At 46.6% G+C, this 21,594-nt stretch overlaps 1 protein-coding gene across 1 annotated transcript in view; it reads left to right on the top strand.

The window, feature by feature from the left end:
* Positions 1 to 2,298: 2,298 nt before the first annotated feature.
* The window catches only part of plekho1b (pleckstrin homology domain containing, family O member 1b), a 58,497-nt gene continuing 39,201 nt past the window's right edge, over positions 2,299 to 21,594 (top strand). The window contains exons 1-2 of the mRNA XM_065027643.1: positions 2,299 to 2,769; positions 3,436 to 3,582. Coding sequence (XP_064883715.1) covers positions 2,743 to 2,769; positions 3,436 to 3,582 — 174 coding nt within the window. The 5' untranslated portion in view covers positions 2,299 to 2,742. The remainder of the gene's footprint in view (positions 2,770 to 3,435; positions 3,583 to 21,594) is intronic.

The following is a 21,594-nucleotide window of genomic DNA, read 5'->3' as shown; positions in this document are numbered from 1 at the left end:
TGTTCACCCCGCTATCATCCAGAAGGCGAGGTCAGTACAGGTGCATCAAAGTTGGGACCGAGAGACTGAAAAACAGCTTCTATCTCAAGGCCATCAGACTGTTAAACAGCTACCACTAACATTGAGTGGCTGCTGCCAACACACTGTCATTGACACTGACCCAACTCCAGCCACTTTAATAATGGGAATTGATGGGAAATGATGTAAATATATCACTAGCCACTTTAAACAATGCTACCTTATATAATGTTACTTACCCTACATTATTCATCTCATATGCATACGTATATACTGTACTCTAGATCATCGACTGCATCCTTATGTCACTAGCCACTTTAACTATGCCACTTTGTTTACTTTGTCTACATACTCATCTCATATGTATATACTGTACTCGATACCATCTACTGTATGCTGCTCTGTACCATCACTCATTCATATATCCTTATGTACATATTCCTTATCCCCTTACACTGTGTATAAGACAGTAGTTTTGGAATTGTTAGTTAGATTACTTGTTGGTTATCACTGCATTGTCGGAACTAGAAGCACAAGCATTTCGCTACACTCGCATTAACATCTGCTAACCATGTGTATGTGACAAATAAAATTTGATTTGATTTGATTTGATGATTTGCCTGGTTCTGTCACGCCCTGATCTGTTTTCACCTGTCTCTGTGAATGTCTCCACCCACCTCCAGGTGTCACCTGTTTTCCCCATAAGTCCCCGGAGTATTTATCCCTGTGTTTCCTGTCTCTCTGTGCCAGTTCGTCTTGTTTTGCCAAGTCAACTAGCGTTTCTCCTAGCTCCTAATTTTCCCAGTCTCTGTTTTTTCCTAGCCCTCCTGGTTTTGACTCGTGTCTGTCCTGATGTCATATCCACCTGCCTGACCACTCTGCCTGTTCTGACCTTGAGCCTGCCTATCCCCTTGTACTGTTTGGACTCGGACCTAATCACTGAACCCCTACCTGTCCTGACCTCGAGCCTGCCTATCGCCTGGAACTGTTTGGACTCTGACCTGGTTTATGAACTCTCGCCTGTCCCCGACCTGCCGTTTGTCTAGCCCTTTTGATATAATAAATATCGGAGCTCAACCATCTGCCTCCTGTGTCTGCGTTTGGGTTTAGCCTTGTGCCCTTATAGTTTGATGGTTCATTGGAGGGCATAGCGGAATTTCTTATAAGCTTCCGGGTTGAAAGTGGCAGCTCTAGCCTTTAGCTCAGTGCGGATGTTGCCTGTAATCCATGGCTTCTGGTTGGGGTATGTATGTACAGGCACTGTGTGGATGACATCATAGTGTTGATGAAGCCAATGACTGATGTGATGTACTCTTCAATGCCATCGGAGGAATCCCGGATCATATTCCAGTCTGCGCTAGCAAAACAGTCCAGTAGTTTAGCATCTGCTTCATCTGACAACTTTTTTATTGATCTAGTCACTGGTGCTTCCTGCTTTAATTTTTGCTTGTAACATGCTGACAAATATTTGGAGAGGTGATTTACCTTGTTAAGTGTCATTTCAAAAGTAATTCAGTTTTATTAAAATATTTGTTTTAGGGAGAAATTAAAATAATGGCGTTGAGAAGACACTGGAGAAAAACATATTTCAGGCACAGCAATCTGGTTTATTCATATTGGTGTAGACCTATCCTTTCTATTTTACAACATCGAGAGTGTGTGAAAGTGGAAAGGGGGCTTAAGGGATAAGCTTCCTCAGATATTCTTGGAAACCTAAGAGGGTCAGCAAAGGTTGTAAACAGCAAGTTGCCGTTTTGTTGTTAATGAGACTGACTATTACATCACAGGTATAACATTTTCCACCCCATAGCCCACACCTATATTCTATCTTCCTATCATTTTCTAGTCTTATTGATTTTCTGTGAGATCTTGAGGGTCATTTGAACATCACAACATAATTAAAGATGCCCTCCAGGATCTTAAACACATGAACTTTGTAAGATATAGTATATTACGAATTGAATTTGTAACATATACCAATTGAACAGGATGTAACATATATAAAATGGATGACACAATTTGATGACATTGTACACAAAAAAGGGGACCCCTTTTGGCTCTTGAGCATCACTTCCGGCTGAAATTATACAAAAGTTAGAGTTTGCAATTGAACATTTTCTAGACATCACTGTACTTGTAGACTAACACCCCCTCCCACACATCCCCACTTTCTACAGCCTATCATTTCCATATTTGCGTCTTTCACACGAATCTCGTGCCTTCATTCCTTATTTTCCGTGATGATATCCTGACTCTGTAGCCCTGCAGCTTGGGTTTTAGAGAGATTGAGCCATAGAGTTACAGAGCGGGGGAGAAGGCTATCCAGTCTCCCAGCTGCATGCTCTCTAATAACCAAAGCCTCGGAGAAGAGAGGAGAGGGAGAGGGAGGGGGACTCAATAGGGAGGCAATGAAACGGACTCATCCGCGTAACTAGACACTACCAGTCCAGTTCAGTGTTCAGAGCATGCGAGAGCGTAGCTCGACCAACCGCATTCAGTTATATCTACAAAGGAATAGAGAGGGAGAAAATTGAAGTGTTCCAGCCTGGGGAGTCGGCGAGGAAAGGAGCAAGACATAGGCTACTGGCGGCTTTCGAGCGTCACGGGCATATACACCCCGTGTCCAGAATTTACGGCCATTCTTGGCATCAGCCTGTTGTACAAAATTGCGGATTTATAACTGAGTGAATTCGGGGATAGTCATCGACAGTCCTATCCTTCACAATGAAGAAAAACAATTCAGCTAAACGGGTAAGGTTTCGAAACGATGCAAGTGATGATCACATCAGCTACAATGTAATAACGGGTTTCTGGTTAGCTGCTATTCCAGAGAATGTAACAAAAAGCTACAGTGTAACGAGTGTTGTATTTAATAAACACGTCAATGCTACTTGATACGTTACTGACTCAGTTACTTTATAGCCTCAGTCCAAACTCCAAAGTGATGCTGATTTGCTTTATTTATTCATTGTCTAACTGGAGAATATCCGCCACTATCTTAACTTGATTAACACAATTATATTTGACAAGAGATCTAGCAATGTAGAGTTTAAAAGTGTTGATGTAATGCTTGTTGTGGATGCTGTGAAAGACAAACGTTTTTAGGGAGTGCTCTTTTTGTGTATAACGGAATCATTTTAAAACTAGCTTTATTTTTGGAATGCTATTATCTAACGAGGTCGGTGTAGCCTAACTGAGATCATAAGATGGTGACAAAAACACTAGCCCAAGAAAAACGGTGCGCGCAAGGAATGTGACAGCATCTACATGACAAAGGAAATGACAGGGGGCTGAGTCGCCTCACAAAAAGACTCTCCTCTTTTTCTTGTCTGATCAGTCCCCCTTTCGAATCTAAACGAGGTGCTCTGGCAATTTCATGTCTTAACTGCTACTTTGTTGCTTTCGTTGAATATGCAGGGCCCGCAGGACACAAACCAGCACAACACGCAGCCAGACAAAATCGGTTGGATTCGCAAGTTCTGTGGCAAAGGGATATTTAGGGAGATCTGGAAAAATCGTTTTGTAATACTCAAAGGGGACCAACTTTACATCTCAGAGAAAGAGGTAAGTGACGCCTCTTCATTGAACAGCTGACATTTACACACCTTGACATTTACACACCTTGACATTTACACACCTTGACATTTACACACCTTGACATTTACACACCTTGACATTTACACACCTTGACATTTACACACCTTGACATTTACACACCTTGACATTTACACACCTTGACATTTACACACCTTGACATTTACACACCTTGACATTTTTTGGAGCATTGAACACGTATATATTTTTTTTAACTTTTCAAATGCAAACAGAACCAGCACATCTTATACACTAATTTTGGGGTACATTGTAATAGTCCTTGTTGAGCATCAACACTGTGAAATATAGGCTACTTTATGACATCATACCGTGGTTTATAAATGACAGTATTTACATGACAACATACAGTAAGTATATGGACGTGTTTAACCATGTGGCCATGTAGCAGTCTCAAGAGATACCCTAGACATGCTCTCTTCTGTTCTGGATCCACTCAGACTGATGGACCATATCAGCAGCTCCAAAAGCTTTGTGTGTGTGTATTTGTGTGTGTGTGTTCAGGTTCACTTAAGGCTTCACATAAATCTCCGTATCCTCCCGCCAAGCCTCATCTATCATCCCTCTGGGGCTGGTGAGCCAACGAGTTCTGTCTTTTTCCCTCTCTCATTCTCTCTCCCTCTCCCTCTCCCTGTCTGTCTGTCCCTCTCCCTGTCTGTCCCTCTCCCTGTCTGTCCCTCTCCCTGTCCGTCCGTCTGTCTGTCCGTCCGTCCGTCCGTCCGTCCGTCCGTCCGTCCGTCTGTCTGTCTGTCTGTCTGTATGTATGTATGTCTGTCTGTCTCTTCCTCTCCTTCTCTCTCTCTGTCTCTCTGTCTCTCTCTCTCCTTCTCTCTCTCTCTCGCTCTCTCTCTGTCTCTGTCTCTGTCTCTCTCTCTCTCTCTCTCTCTCTCTCTCTCTCTCTCTCTCTCACCTTCCACCTCACTGGATACCCAACATTATAGATGAAAAAACTCCACTGTATGTCTGCTCTACACTATACTTCAGTTCTTTGACCTACAGAGTCTGTTATCATTGTAGTCAGACGTCAGTTAGAGTGCTCTGAATGGCTGAAGTCTGATTCATTACTCCTGTTAGTTGTCCACAGCAAAACAGCTTGACAGAAGATTAGAAAGTATCCCCATCTCAAATCTGCGCTCATAGAGTGTTTATTAATAGAGGTAGGAAGTCTCCAGAGACCTCTAGCACATCGGTCTAGCCTTATGACAGAAGGAGTTGTCGGAGAGACAACCCTAGATGGTAATCAGGCGCGCAGGAACTGCTGTGGTCAGGCTCACTGAGAACAGAGAGCGTGCTCCAGGTATAGCTACGAGATAGCACAACAGCACCCGCATGGTTGGGGTGTTGCAATATTAAGGCCTTAATGAATGTTGTGGTAACCATAGTGACAGAGCCAGCCTGTGATGTGTCAGGGTGATTGCTCCAGATATTAAACAGACGCAATAATGAGCCACATAGTCAGAGTCAATGTGGTGCTTGATACAAGGCAGAGGCAGTTTTAAACCGCTTAGCTGAGAGTTACAGGGAATTTAATACAAACGCACATGTACGCACACACGGACACACACACACACACACACACACACACACACACACACACACACACACACACACACACACACACACACACACACACACACACACACACACACACACACACACACACGGACACACACACACACACACACACACACACACACACACACACACACACACACACACACACACACACACACACACACACACACACACACACACACACACACACACACACACACACACACACACACACACACACACACTGCGATCGGGCACTGACAGTTCTCTTGCTGGGCTTGCTTTAGAGTTGCAGGGTATTAGTATTCTGCCAAGCTCAGCTGAAGCTTACAGGAGGATGTGTTGGCAGCTTCTAAGGGACCCACTTTAACACCTTACTCCAGTTGTAAACAGAACTCCAGGGATCACAGTGGAATCTGACAGACACTGAAGATTCCAAACTGGGATCTAATCAATCCTAACATAATCACAGCTTTGAGGGAAACTAACCTTTGAGAGTTGAATATCAATGCATATGTGGCAAAGAAATGCCTTCCAGGGTTTTGGTCACTTGAAGAGGTCACCAAGCTTATCAATGTAGTGCCCTTTTCAGTCATTTGTCACAGAATGATAAATAAAACCACCCAGAGCTAAGTACCCCAAAATAACTAACATTAGGAGACAAGGGCAAAGGACAGCTTCCCTTTGGAAACCCCACCAGATAGAACATTAGCTTTTATCATTGTCAGATAAAATGGTGAATTCATGATCATTTCCCATTGACATTCTGTCATGCGGCACGTTAAGGTGGGTGACGTCAGTGCAGCTCTTATATTCATCCACCAAGCCTTCACTTGAATTGACTGTCATGACTTATTAAGTGTCAGTAGTCCTGAGAGAGATGTTTACCATGGAGGGAGCATGAGTCACAGGTCCCGTCTGTAATCAACCTGCTAGCCCCCTTTCCCTGCACCTTTCCAAGGGTCTTTCTAGACTGATGTCTGTAAACAATATGGCTGGAACTCTATACAGCCAACAGGTTTGCCAAATCCTATTCTTTCAGATCTGTAACTGATGACCCTGTGCAACAAGTAGCTTGGGTCCATATCAAGTGGCTAGCAGGTAGGTCTAAAGTCTATGGTCAACAAAGAAAGTGCCTTCCTCGACTTTTCAAGTGGGTTTTAGGGCCAAATGTCAACCCAGCATTATTTGTCAAGAGTGCGGGCATGAGGTCAGGTTTCATGGAGATCTGAGAGGAAAAGCCTCCCCGTAGTTGGGACAGCTGTGAGGAGTGAGCTCTGGCAAGTGGGAGAGCTCTGATTTCACCTCGCTGACCAACCTGTTCCAGCCTGACATCTGTCATGTTCTGATTCAGTCTCTGTCCACTTTCACTATGATGTCTGGTGTGTTTCACTACACTTTTTACATACCTAACCACATTCCCGTTTCCCAATTCACTATGATGCTTATACTGTCCTCAACCAAAGAGACAACTAACTGGCAGATATGAGCCATGGACATATTGACTGAATTAGTTCCTTCTTCTGAGTGTTGTTCTTTGCCCAAATAAGGAAGATGTTTCTTCCCTGTGGGGTATTTTGAAACCGTCTTTGTCTCTGTTCTGCTTTGTGTGTTAGAGGGTTATTGGTCAGAGCACCAAACAGTACTTCCTCTCAGAAACTGACCGCATAACCTTCTACAAGACTTGGAGGGATTTTAAGAGCACTTGTGGACTGGCCACCCCACATAGCCTGGTTCCTCTCTAGGTTTCTTCCTAGGTTTTGGCCTTTCTAGGGAGTTTTTCCTAGCCACCGTGCTTCTACACCTGCATTGCTTGCTGTTTGGGGTTTTAGGCTGGGTTTCTGTACAGCACTTTGAGATATCAGCTGATGTACGAAGGGCTCTATAAATACATTTGATTTGATTTGATTTGTGCAAAAGACAATACCCTAGGTAACACCAGCACACAACAAACTTTAGTCCATGTTTATCAAATCAAATGTTATTTGTCACATCGAATACAACCACGAAATGCTTACTTACAAGCCAACAATTCAAAGTTTTCAAAAAGTAAGTAAGAAAAATGTGCAAAATAACTAAATGAAAAAGAGTAACACAATAAAATAACAATGAAGTGGCTATATAGAAAGGGGTACCGGTACCGAGTCAATGTGCAGGGGTACAGGTTAGTCAAGGTCATTGAGGTAATGTGTTCATGTAGGTAGGAGAAAGTGACTATGCATAGAAAATAAACAGAGAGTAACAGCAGTGTATGTGAAGAGTGTGAAGGAATGTGAATGTATGCGTCAATATGCATGTGTGTATGTGTTTTGTGTGTGTGTGTGTGTGTCCATATGTGTGTGTGTTGGAGTGTCAGTGTAGTATGTGTGAGTGTGTGGTTAGAGTCCAGTGAGTGTACATGGAGCCTGTGAGTGTACATGGAGCCTGTGAGTGTACATGGAGCCAGTGAGTGTACATGGAGCCTGTGAGTGTACATGGAGCCTGTGAGTGTACATGGAGCCTGTGAGTGTACATGGAGCCTGTGAGTGTACATGGAGCCTGTGAGTGTACATGGAGCCTGTGAGTGTACATGGAGCCAGTGAGTGTGTGGTTAGAGTCCAGTGAGTGTACATCGAGCCTGTGAGTGTGTGGTTAGAGTCCATTGAGTGTACATGGAGCCTGTGAGTGTGTGGTTAGAGTCCAGTGATTGTACATGGAGCCAGTGAGTGTACATGGAGCCTGTGAGTGTACATGGAGCCAGTGAGTGTACATGGAGCCTGTGAGTGTACATGGAGCCTGTGAGTGTACATGGAGCCAGTGAGTGTACATGGAGCCTGTGAGTGTACATGGAGCCAGTGAGTGTACATGGAGCCTGTGAGTGTACATGGAGCCTGTGAGTGTACATGGAGCCTGTGAGTGTACATGGAGCCTGTGAGTGTACATGGAGCCTGTGAGTGTACATGGAGCCTGTGAGTGTACATGGAGCCTGTGAGTGTACATGGAGCCTGTGCAAAATATTCAGTGCAAAACATGTGAATAAACAATAATAAAAGGTGGTAAATGTAAATAGTCCGGGTGGCCATTTTATTAACTGTTCAGCAGTCTTATGGCTTGGGAGAAGAAGCTGTTTAGAAGCCTCTTAGACCTAGACTTGGCGCCCCGGTACCGCTTGCCGTGCGGTAGCAGAGAGAACATGACTTGGGTGGCTGGGGACTTGGACCATTTTTAGGGCCTTCCTCTGACACCGCCTGGTGTAGAGGTCCTGGATGACAGGGAGCTCGGCCCCAGTGATGTACTGGGCTATAAGCACTACCCTCTTTAGTGCCTTGTAGTCGGATGCAGAGCAGTTACCATACCAGCGGCGATGGATGCTCTTGTTGGTGCAGCTGGAGAACTTTCTGAGGATCTGTGCTCCCATGCCAAGTCTTTTCAGCCTCCTGAGACAGAATAGGAGTTGTTGTGTCCTCTTCACGACAGTGTTGGTGTGTTTGGACCATGATAGGTCCTTAGCAATGTTCCCTCTAGCAGCTCCCCTGGGGCTGCTGCGTTGAAGAAATATCAGCCTGCATAAGAAGCATAAAATTGAACTTCACTGAACTTTCTAGAGATAACACTATCAATGTTTCCCTTTACTGTGGGAATTGTGATCGAATCAACACAATATTAGCCACTTTCAATGCAACATACCGAAACATGAACAATGCAAGATTTAGTATGCAAAACTAACTATGCAAGAGATTTTGTTGTAGGCAGAATGCATCAGAGTAGGATTCTATTGCATTGACAAGCACGACTCAGGACCGTACTCTACACACACCGGTGCCCCAAAACCAATCAGAGCTGCAGTAGGCCTATATGCAAATAGATCAATCCATATAAGGATCTGTGCCATTCACATTGAACTGGACTGTTTTTACAGCATGAGCGGTCATCAGTAGATGAGCTTGTTTTGAGATCAAAGCGAGAGCTACATCTACCGACGTGTGCACATTTGGACATTTGTTCAAATCCTTTGCTAGTTAGTGAGTTAATAGTCCAGTTTTAGATCATTTGTAGTCATCAATGGGGGGAGTTATTGCTTCCTACAAAAGCACAAAAGCTTTGCATTTTGAAAAGCGAGTCAGGAAAGGAGCTTTTTTTTGTCTTAAAGGGGCAGTGTTGTGGTCATTAGGCAGAGGGGAGCATAATTTGTCTGATTCTCCGTAATAATGGTATGTGAATAATGATGCATTATGGTTTCTTGCATCAAACAACACAACAACTATTGGCTTGATGAGGTCTTGTTCTATTGGCTTGATGAGGTCTTATTCTATTGGCTTGATGAGGTCTTATTCTATTGGCTTGATGAGGTATTCTATTGGGTTGATGAGGTCTTATTCTATTGGGTTGATGAGGTCTTATTCTATTGGGTTGATGAGGTCTTATTCTATTGGCTTGATGAGGTCTTATTCTATTGGGTTGATGAGGTCTTATTCTATTGGGTTGATGAGGTCTTATTCTATTGGGTTGATGAGGTCTTATTCTATTGGCTTGATGAGGTCTTATTCTATTGGCTTGATGAGGTATTATTCTATTGGGTTGATGAGGTCTTATTCTATTGGGTTGATGAGGTCTTATTCTATTGGCTTGATGAGGTCTTATTCTATTGGCTTGATGAGGTCTTATTCTATTGGGTTGATGAGGTCTTATTCTATTGGCTTGATGAGGTCTTATTCTATTGGCTTGATGAGGTCTTATTCTATTGGCTTGATGAGGTATTCTATTGGGTTGATGAGGTCTTATTCTATTGGGTTGATGAGGTCTTATTCTATTGGGTTGATGAGGTCTTATTCTATTGGCTTGATGAGGTCTTATTCTATTGGGTTGATGAGGTCTTATTCTATTGGGTTGATGAGGTCTTATTCTATTGGGTTGATGAGGTCTTATTCTATTGGCTTGATGAGGTCTTATTCTATTGGGTTGATGAGGTCTTATTCTTGTTCTATTGGGTTGATGAGGTCTTATTCTATTGGGTTGATGAGGTCTTATTCTATTGGCTTGATGAGGTCTTATTCTATTGGCTTGATGAGGTCTTGTTCTATTGGGTTGATGAGGTCTTATTCTATTCGGTTGATGAGGTCTTATTCTATTGGGTTGATGAGGTCTTAGTCCATTGGGTTGCACACACACCTCTTTTGTTTGATTTGTGAGTTATCAAGTCATGTCTGGCAGTGTGCTTTCACTTAAGCCGATAACCTCATTGCCCAGTGGGTTTCTGAAACGCTCTGCACATGATTTGCTATCTTGAAGGGGAACATGTGCTACAGGCTCCCATCCAGTTGGTCTTCTCAACACTGCAAAGCACTAGATCCATTTTGAGAGCGTTTTCAGCCCACAGCCCCACACTATACTTTCTGCTTCCTCATTGGTATCATCAGACTTCCTAACTAAAGGCTGCAGTGTTTATTTGCACTAGTTTCTCTTCCTGGACCTGTTCTTATTGAGTCAGTCAAGGGGATGGTATGAGGGAAAGTAGCGTGAGAACGATCGTCTGTTTGAATTTTAGATGAGCCTGATCAGTCCCAGAACGGGTGGATTTCACTTCACAACCACAGCTTTTCTTCAATGAAACCATTCTAGCAACCTGCTCAGTGATTCATTCAGAATGATGCAATGGAGGAGGGAGGGATGAAGGGGGGGGTTGGAAGAGAGAGAAACCAGGAGAAAGTGAGGAAGAAAGGGAGACAGGATAGAAAAAAGAACAGAGACAGAACAAAGCACACTTCTTTTTGAAATGCACTTCTTTGTGTAATGCTCGCTAGTGTTTGACAACTGGCTTCTCATGCCAGGCTATAGCACGCTGGGGGTCAGCTCTGTCTTCTCATGCCAGGCTATAGCACGCTGGGGGTCAGCTCTGGCTTCTCATGCCAGGCTATAGCACGCTGGGGGTCAGCTCTGGCTTCTCATGCCAGGCTATAGCACGCTGGGGGTCAGCTCTGTCTTCTCATGCCAGGCTATAGCATGCTGGGGGTCAGCTCTGTCTTCTCATGCTAGGCTATAGCACGCTGGGGGTCAGCTCTGGCTTCTCATGCCAGGCTATAGCACGCTGGGGGTCAGCTCTGGCTTCTCATGCCAGGCTATAGCATGCTGGGGGTCAGCTCTGGCTTCTCATGCCAGGCTATAGCACGCTGGGGGTCAGCTCTGTCTTCTCATGCCAGGCTATAGCACGCTGGGGGTCAGCTCTGTCTTCTCATGCCAGGCTATAGCACGCAGGGGGTCAGCTCGGGCTTCTCATGCCAGGCTATAGCACGCTGGGGGTCAGCTCTGGCTTCTCATGCCAGGCTATAGCATGCAGGGGGTCAGCTCGGGCTTCTCATGCCAGGCTATAGCACGCAGGGGGTCAGCTCTGGCTTCTCATGCCAGGCTATAGCACGCAGGGGGTCAGCTCGGGCTTCTCATGCCAGGCTATAGCACGCTGGGGGTCAGCTCTGTCTTCTCATGCCAGGCTATAGCACGCTGGGGGTCAGCTCTGGCTTCTCATACCAGGCTATAGCACGCTGGGGGTCAGCGCTGGCTTCTCATGCCAGGCTATAGCACGCTGGGGGTCAGCTCTGGCTTCTCATGCCAGGCTATAGCACGCTGGGGGTCAGCTCGGGCTTCTCATGCCAGGCTATAGCACGCTGGGGGTCAGCTCTGTCTTCTCATGCCAGGCTATAGCACGCTGGGGGTCAGCGCTGGCTTCTCATGCCAGGCTATAGCACGCTGGGGGTCAGCTCTGGCTTCTCATGCCAGGCTATAGCACGCTGGGGGTCAGCTCGGGCTTCTCATGCCAGGCTATAGCACGCTGGGGGTCAGCTCTGTCTTCTCATGCCAGGCTATAGCACGCTGGGGGTCAGCTCTGTCTCATCTCATGCCAGGCTATAGCACGCTGGGGGTCAGCTCTGGCTTCTCATGCCAGGCTATAGCACGCTGGGGGTCAGCTCTGGCTTCTCATGCCAGGCTATAGCACGCTGGGGGTCAGCTCTGTCTTCTCATGCCAGGCTATAGCATGCTGGGGGTCAGCTCTGTCTTCTCATGCCAGGCTATAGCACGCTGGGGGTCAGCTCTGGCTTCTCATGCCAGGCTATAGCACGCTGGGGGTCAGCTCTGGCTTCTCATGCCAGGCTATAGCACGCTGGGGGTCAGCTCTGGCTTCTCATGCCAGGCTATAGCACGCTGGGGGTCAGCTCTGGCTTCTCATGCCAGGCTATAGCACGCTGGGGTCAGCTCTGTCTTCTCATGCCAGGCTATAGCACGCTGGGGTCAGCTCTGTCTTCTCATGCCAGGCTATAGCACGCTGGGGGTCAGCTCTGGCTTCTCATGCCAGGCTATAGCACGCTGGGGGTCAGCTCTGGCTTCTCATGCCAGGCTATAGCACGCTGGGGGTCAGCTCTGTCTTCTCATGCCAGGCTATAGCATGCTGGGGGTCAGCTCTGTCTTCTCATGCCAGGCTATAGCACGCTGGGGGTCAGCTCTGGCTTCTCATGCCAGGCTATAGCACGCTGGGGGTCAGCTCTGGCTTCTCATGCCAGGCTATAGCACGCTGGGGGTCAGCTCTGGCTTCTCATGCCAGGCTATAGCACGCTGGGGGTCAGCTCTGGCTTCTCATGCCAGGCTATAGCACGCTGGGGGTCAGCTCTGTCTTCTCATGCCAGGCTATAGCACGCTGGGGGTCAGCTCTGTCTTCTCATGCCAGGCTATAGCACGCAGGGGGTCAGCTCGGGCTTCTCATGCCAGGCTATAGCACGCTGGGGGTCAGCTCTGGCTTCTCATGCCAGGCTATAGCACGCAGGGGGTCAGCTCTGGCTTCTCATGCCAGGCTATAGCACGGAGGGGGTCAGCTCGGGCTTCTCATGCCAGGCTATAGCACGCTGGGGGTCAGCTCTGTCTTCTCATGCCAGGCTATAGCACGCTGGGGGTCAGCTCTGGCTTCTCATGCCAGGCTATAGCACGCTGGGGGTCAGCTCTGGCTTCTCATGCCAGGCTATAGCACGCTGGGGGTCAGCTCTGGCTTCTCATGCCAGGCTATAGCACGCTGGGGTCAGCTCTGGCTTCTCATGCCAGGCTATAGCACGCTGGGGGTCAGCTCTGTCTTCTCATGCCAGGCTATAGCATCAGCTCTGTCTTCTCATGCCAGGCTATAGCACGCTGGGGGTCAGCTCTGTCTTCTCATGCCAGGCTATAGCACGCTGGGGGTCAGCTCTGGCTTCTCATGCCAGGCTATAGCACGCTGGGGGTCAGCTCTGGCTTCTCATGCCAGGCTATAGCACGCTGGGGGTCAGCTCTGGCTTCTCATGCCAGGCTATAGCACGCTGGGGGTCAGCTCTGGCTTCTCATGCCAGGCTATAGCACGCTGGGGTCAGCTCTGTCTTCTCATGCCAGGCTATAGCACGCTGGGGGTCAGCTCTGTCTTCTCATGCCAGGCTATAGCACGCAGGGGGTCAGCTCGGGCTTCTCATGCCAGGCTATAGCACGCTGGGGGTCAGCTCTGGCTTCTCATGCCAGGCTATAGCATGCAGGGGGTCAGCTCGGGCTTCTCATGCCAGGCTATAGCACGCAGGGGTCAGCTCTGGCTTCTCATGCCAGGCTATAGCACGGAGGGGTCAGCTCGGGCTTCTCATGCCAGGCTATAGCACGCTGGGGGTCAGCTCTGTCTTCTCATGCCAGGCTATAGCACGCTGGGGGTCAGCTCTGGCTTCTCATGCCAGGCTATAGCACGCTGGGGGTCAGCGCTGGCTTCTCATGCCAGGCTATAGCACGCTGGGGGTCAGCTCTGGCTTCTCATGCCAGGCTATAGCACGCTGGGGGTCAGCTCGGGCTTCTCATGCCAGGCTATAGCACGCTGGGGGTCAGCTCTGTCTTCTCATGCCAGGCTATAGCACGCTGGGGGTCAGCTCTGTCTTCTCATGCCAGGCTATAGCACGCTGGGGGTCAGCTCTGGCTTCTCATGCCAGGCTATAGCACGCTGGGGAAAGTGTGTCATTGGGAGTGGGCCTTTTAGTGTTATAGCATAGCAATGACACAAACAACGTGCACACAAACACACAACGCAAACCATGCAAGTGTCTTTGTCATGTTAGGGAGTAAATCTCTCTATCTCTGCTTTCTCTCTGCTATCTCTCTGCTTTCTCTCTCTCTCTGCTCTCTCTCTGCTTTCTCTCTCTATCTCTGCTCTCTCTATCTCTGCTCTCTCTCTCTGCTCTCTTTATCTCTACTCTCGCTCTCTCTGCTCTCCCTATCTCTGCTCTCTCTATCTCTGCTTTCTCTCTGCTATCTCTCTATCTCTGCACTCTCTGCTCTCTCTCTGTTCTCTCTCTCTCTGCACTCTCGCTAACTCTACCTCATGCCAGGCTATAGCACGCTGGGGAAAGTGTGTCATTGGGAGTGGGCCTTTTAGTGTTATAGCATAGCAATGACACAAACAACGTGCACACAAACACACAACGCAAACCATGCAAGTGTCTTTGTCATGTTAGGGAGTAAAACCATGCAAGTGTCTTTGTCATGTTAGGGAGTAAAGCCAACATTGTCTATTGACATCTGTTTGTCTTCTCTGTTCTCTCTCTCTGCTCTCTCTCTGCTTTCTCTCTCTCTCTCTGCTCTCTCTCTGCTTTCTCTCTCTATCTCTGCTCTCTCTATCTCTGCTCTCTCTCTCTGCTCTCTTTATCTCTACTCTCGCTCTCTCTGCTCTCCCTATCTCTGCTCTCTCTATCTCTGCTTTCTCTCTGCTATCTCTCTGCTTTCTCTCTCTCTCTGCTCTCTCTCTGCTTTCTCTCTCTATCTCTGCTCTCTCTATCTCTGCTCTCTCTCTCTGCTCTCTTTATCTCTACTCTCGCTCTCTCTGCTCTCCCTATCTCTGCTCTCTCTATCTCTGCTTTCTCTCTGCTATCTCTCTATCTCTGCACTCTCTGCTCTCTCTCTGTTCTCTCTCTCTCTCTGCACTCTCGCTAACTCTACCTCATGCCAGGCTATAGCACGCTGGGGAAAGTGTGTCATTGGGAGTGGGCCTTTTAGTGTTATAGCATAGCAATGACACAAACAACGTGCACACAAACACACAACGCAAACCATGCAAGTGTCTTTGTCATGTTAGGGAGTAAAACCATGCAAGTGTCTTTGTCATGTTAGGGAGTAAAGCCAACATTGTCTATTGACATCTGTTTGTCTTCTTCTCCATTTCTCTCTCTTGTCTCTCTCTCTTAGATTGGAAAGAGGTAATTCAATCTGGATGATTGTTTAATCCCCAGGCCTCTCTCTCTCTCTCTCTCTCTCTCTCTTTTTCTCTGCTTTCTCTCTCTATCTCTGCTCTCTCTCTCTATCTCTGCTCTCTCTCTCTATCTCTGCTCTCCCTCTGCTCTCTCTATCTCTGCTATCTCTCTATATATACTCTCTCTCTGCCATCTCTCTATCTCTGCTCTCTCTCTCTGTTCTCTCTCTCTGCTCTCTCTCTGCTCTCTCTCTCTGTTCTCTCTCTCTCTGCTCTCTCTCTGCTTTCTCTCTCTATCGCTGCTTCTCTCTGCTTTCTCTCTCTATCTCTGCTCTCTCTATCTCTGCTCTCTCTATCTCTGCTTCTCTCTGCTCTCTCTATCTCTGCTCTCTCTATCTCTGCTCTCTCTCTCTCTGCTCTCGCTCTCTCTGCTCTCCCTATCGCTGCTTCTCTCTGCTTTCTCTCTCTATCTCTGCTTCTCTCTGCTCTCTCTATCTCTGCTCTCTCTATCTCTGCTCTCTCTCTCTCTGCTCTCGCTCTCTCTGCTCTCCCTATCTCTGCTCTCTCTGCGCTCTCTATCTCTGCTCTCTCTATCTCTGCTTTCTCTCTGCTATCTCTCTATCTCTGCTCTCTCTCTCTGTTCTCTCTCTCTGCTCTCTCTCTGCTTTCTCTCTCTCTCTCTGCTCTCTCTCTGCTTTCTCTCTCTATCTCTGCTCTCTCTATCTCTGCTCTCTCTCTCTGCTCTCTTTATCTCTACTCTCGCTCTCTCTGCTCTCCCTATCTCTGCTCTCTCTATCTCTGCTTTCTCTCTGCTATCTCTCTGCTTTCTCTCTCTCTCTGCTCTCTCTCTGCTTTCTCTCTCTATCTCTGCTCTCTCTATCTCTGCTCTCTCTCTCTGCTCTCTTTATCTCTACTCTCGCTCTCTCTGCTCTCCCTATCTCTGCTCTCTCTATCTCTGCTTTCTCTCTGCTATCTCTATCTCTGCACTCTCTGCTCTCTCTCTGTTCTCTCTCTCTCTGCACTCTCGCTAACTCTACCTCTATCTCCCTTCCCTCTCTGTCTACCTCTATCTCCCTTCCCTCTCTGTCTACCTCTACCTCCCTTCCCTCTGTCTACCTCTACCTCCCTTCCCTCTCTCTACCTCTACCTCCCTTCCCTCTCTGTCTACCTCTACCTCCCTTCCCTCTCTACCTCTACCTCCCCTCTCTCTCCCTCTGTGTTCTGAATGGGAGTGGTGGGTCTGTGCTAGTGAGCCTCCAGCTGCCCATCAAGAGGGTGAGGGGAGTAGTGGGTTAGATGAGGATGGGCTGCTAGTTTCCATGCCAACATATAGAATGTCTCCAAAGCCTGGCACGGGGCAGACCATAAGTCCTCATCCCCCCTCCGGAAAGATGCCATGCTCAACTTAATCATGGGCTGGACTCAAGGTGTGAATGAGATGAACAGAAACCCCTCTGTGTCTGATAATAATAATAGTTTGGTGGGGGCTTGTATGTGTCCTATTTCACACATGTCCAAGTGGGTATTATAGACCTGTGGGAATTGGAAGTGTATTTTTTGCATATCCCACCTCCCCTGAGACACCCTCGGAGAGTGGGGTCACGGCCAGGGTCAGCCATTATCAGCGGTGACCTTTGGAGCAATTAGGGTTAAGTGCCTTGCTTAAGGGAACATCAACAGATTTTTCACCTCATCGGCTCAGGGATTCAAACCCGGGACTTTTCTTACTGCCCTAACACTATAATCGCTAGGCTGCCTGCCGCCCAGATCTCTGCTCTGCTGTTATGGTTGTGCTGCTTGTGCATTTTGGACTCACCCCTTGTTACAAAGATGCAGGGTTGTTGAATCCAGCAGACTGTTTAGGGGACTGGTATTGAGTCAAGGATGAACACAAATGAGGAGCCTTCCATTTTAAAAGTGGATAGCAAAGGCTAGTTTATAGTGACACCTCGATGCCTAGGTGTTCCACGTGTTCTAGAAGACAGGGTGGAGGGGGGCATGACCCATTAAAGCAGTGGTCCAAACGGCCTGATTCCAGTGCTGCTGGACTTTTAGCGTTTGCATCAGGGCCATTCAACTCTGGCAGGGAGGATGATGGAGTCAAACGGCTGGAAACGCTCAGTACTCTTTTTCTCATTTGAATATATTTCGGTCCCACTCCAGCCTTGCTGAAATGCTATGTCAACTCACATGTTATCCACTGACTGGGGGAGTTGTGGTAAGAGCAATGTAACAAGACTAAATGATCTTTCAATGAAAAAGGGTTTGTGGGGGGTTGGAATATGGAGAAGCGTTTGAAGGCTCCTGCCTAGATGGGACACATCTCACATATACACTCAGAATGTTGTTGTCAAGATCAAAACCAGGTTGGATGGGAGATGAATAGTTGTAGCTCAGAATGTTTTGCTGCAGAAACAGTAATGATATAAAGTAGGCCAGAGTAAGAGCGGTGTTTCCCACACCATGACTGAGGCGGGCCTCCGTTGGTTCCAACACAACAGGCTGGTGCAGTAGGTAATGGATAAGCATGGCCAGAGTAAGAGCGGTGTTTCCCACACCATGACTCCGTTGGTTCCAACACAACAGGCTGGTGCAGTAGGTAATAGATAAGCATGGCCAGAGTAAGAGCGGTGTTTCCCACACCATGACTCCGTTGGTTCCAACACAACAGGCTGGTGCAGTAGGTAATAGATAAGCATGGCCAGAGTAATGAGCCAAACAGAAAAAAAGCTTGTAAAGTGAATTTCAATTTCGGGATTGATGGGAAGTGTGGGATGATGCTGATTAGAATAAAGGATTGGAACAGGTTGGATTAGAGGCCCAGCAGTAGATAATATCAGAATGATCTCACACGTACAGTAGAAATACTTCCAGTATGTTATGACTCCCTGTCAGCTGCGTCTGACTCATCCCTGTAAGGGATCCTGTTAGGCCCTGCAGGTCCTCCTATTGAACAGCACCACTAATACATTTCACTACTATACAGCAGTGAATCAATGGAACCAACCCAAGTGTTTACCAGCGTTGCCATTAGCCAATTGTTTCCTCATGTATGTCAGTGTATGACCAGATTTATCACAGTGGCACATCAAACAGTGTGTTCCTGTGTGGGTGAGAAGGGTTGCGTTTGGAGAGGACCATCATTACCTGCTATTGTAATCTCCAATCTCCAGAGAGGAGCAGGTGCGTTCCCCTGAAGTTGCTCTCTAAATATGACACAGGTTATTTGCATGGCTTGGTTCAGACAGGCTTCACACTTTGAATGAACAAATCAATAAAAAAGTGTTGACGTCTAGTTCTAGAACCACGGCAACGGCTCCCTATGTGTCCATTCCACTTCCTCATGGTGAGACTACAGGACCAAATCTCACCTCACTATTTGCATTAAGACTCATAATTAGGGTTACAGTCAGAGGGTCAGGTTCTCACCATGATCAGTAGCCTAATCTACTACTCACTCCCTTCGGTGTTAGTAGCACCCAACTGAAATAAAGGTTGAGGTGATTTATGAATTATAAACAATTCATTCAGAGAGTGTTTTTGGCTTTTGACACCATAATCATTTGAACCTTCATCACCCTGTCTGTGTCTGTAACTGTCACTAACTGGCTGAGTTCTCCTGAGACCTACACGACTGAAGTGACAAAACAGTGTTATGTGGGGAGACCAAGAATCTCTACCACCTAGTAGAATGCACTCAAACACTGTTTTGTAAAGGAAGTAGTGCAAGAGTCAACCGTAGAGACAAGGGCTTGTTATGTCCGTCTACATGTGAGAATACACTGTGAACACTGATGTGATGGGGTCGACGAGGCTAGTATTGCTACAAGTTGGTGTCACTTGGCTGTGGATTGACACGGACAATTATCTACTTGTATTATGTGGTAAAGATCTGTATGGACTGGATGGGTGAAGCTGTATAGAGATGGTTCCATCTAGCATCTCAATAGGCTCAGGGGAGTTTTCCTTCTATTATGTGGTAAAGATCTGCATGGACTGGATGGGTGAAGCTGTATAGAGATGGTTCCATCTAGCATCTCAATAGGCTCAGGGGAGTTTTCCTTCTATTATGTGGTAAAGATCTGGATGGGTGAAGCTGTATAGAGATGGTTCCATCTAGCATCTCAATAGGCCCAGGGGAGTTTTCCTTCTATTATGTGGTAAAGATCTGCATGGACTGGATGGGTGAAGCTGTATAGAGATGGTTCCATCTAGCATCTCAATATGCTCAGGGGAGTTTTCCTTCTATTATGTGGTAAAGATCTGCATGGACTGGATGGGTGAAGCTGTATAGAGATGGTTCCATCTAGCATCTCAATAGGCTCAGGGGAGTTTTCCTTCTATTATGTGGTAAAGATCTGCATGGACTGGATGGGTGAAGCTGTATAGAGATGGTTCCATCTAGCATCTCAATAGGCTCAGGGGAGTTTTCCTTCTATTATGTGGTAAAGATCTGCATGGACTGGATGGGTGAAGCTGTATAGAGATGGTTCCATCTAGCATCTCAATAGGCTCAGGGAGTTTTCCTTCTATTATGTGGTAAAGATCTGCATGGACTGGATGGGTGAAGCTGTATAGAGATGGTTCCATCTAGCATCTCAATAGGCTCAGGGGAGTTTTCCTTCTATTATGTGGTAAAGATCTGCATGGACTGGATGGGTGAAGCTGTATAGAGATGGTTCCATCTAGCATCTCAATAGGCTCAGGGAGTTTTCCTTCTATTATGTGGTAAAGATCTGGATGGGTGAAGCTGTATAGAGATGGTTCCATCTAGCATCTCAATAGGCTCAGGGGAGTTTTCCTTCTATTATGTGGTAAAGATCTGCATGGACTGGATGGGTGAAGCTGTATAGAGATGGTTCCATCTAGCATCTCAATAGGCTCAGGGGAGTTTTCCTTCTATTATGTGGTAAAGATCTGCATGGACTGGATGGGTGAAGCTGTATAGAGATGGTTCCATCTAGCATCTCAATAGGCTCAGGGGAGTTTTCCTTCTATTATGTGGTAAAGATCTGGATGGGTGAAGCTGTATAGAGATGGTTCCATCTAGCATCTCAATAGGCTCAGGGGAGTTTTCCTTCTATTATGTGGTAAAGATCTGCATGGACTGGATGGGTGAAGCTGTATAGAGATGGTTCCATCTAGCATCTCAATAGGCTCAGGGGAGTTTTCCTTCTATTATGTGGTAAAGATCTGCATGGACTGGATGGGTGAAGCTGTATAGAGATGGTTCCATCTAGCATCTCAATAGGCTCAGGGGAGTTTTCCTTCTAATGCTTTCACCCACTACCTTCATCTCTGCAAACACTGATGTGATGGGGTCGACGAGGCTAGTGGCAGTTTTCAGTCCAGGCATGGCTTTAGGAACCTCACCTGGTATGAGCACCGTGTCTGAGAAGCCATCACTCAGTTGAGCCACACTGATGGAGAGGGGCTGTGACTCACATGAACACGGTGACTCATACTGCTGATGTAGGATGACATTTGTTTTCTCACATAATGTAGACACAGAATGGATCGTGCTGCCACACTTCTCAGTGTATTTATATAGACATACTGTATATTACAAACTGAGGTGTTGGAAGTTATTAACATAATGTAGACACAGAATGGATCGTGCTGCCACACTTCTCAGTGTATTTATATAGACATACTGTATATTACAAACTGAGGTGTTGGGAGTTATTAACATAATGTAGACACAGAATGGATCGTGCTGCCACACTTCTCAGTGTATTTATATAGACACACTGTATATTAGAAACTGAGGTGTTGGGAGTTATTAACATAATGTAGACACAGAATGGATCGTGCTGCCACACTTCTCAGTGTATTTATATAGACACACTGTATATTACAAACTGAGGTGTTGGGAGTTATTAACATAATGTAGACACAGAATGGATCGTGCTGCCACACTTCTCAGTGTATTTATATAGACATACTGTATATTAGAAACTGAGGTGTTGGGAGTTATTAACATAATGTAGACACAGAATGGATCGTGCTGCCACACTTCTCAGTGTATTTATATAGACATACTGTATATTAGAAACTGAGGTGTTGGGAGTTATTAACATAATGTAGACACAGAATGGATCGTGCTGCCACACTTCTCAGTGTATTTATATAGACATACTGTATATTAGAAACTGAGGTGTTGGGAGTTATTAACATAATGTAGACACAGAATGGATCGTGCTGCC

The sequence above is a fragment of the Oncorhynchus nerka genome, linkage group LG14 (assembly GCF_034236695.1).
Source record: "Oncorhynchus nerka isolate Pitt River linkage group LG14, Oner_Uvic_2.0, whole genome shotgun sequence".
In the NCBI taxonomy this organism is placed as follows: domain Eukaryota; kingdom Metazoa; phylum Chordata; class Actinopteri; order Salmoniformes; family Salmonidae; genus Oncorhynchus; species Oncorhynchus nerka.
This window is presented reverse-complemented; position numbering and strand designations above follow the sequence as displayed.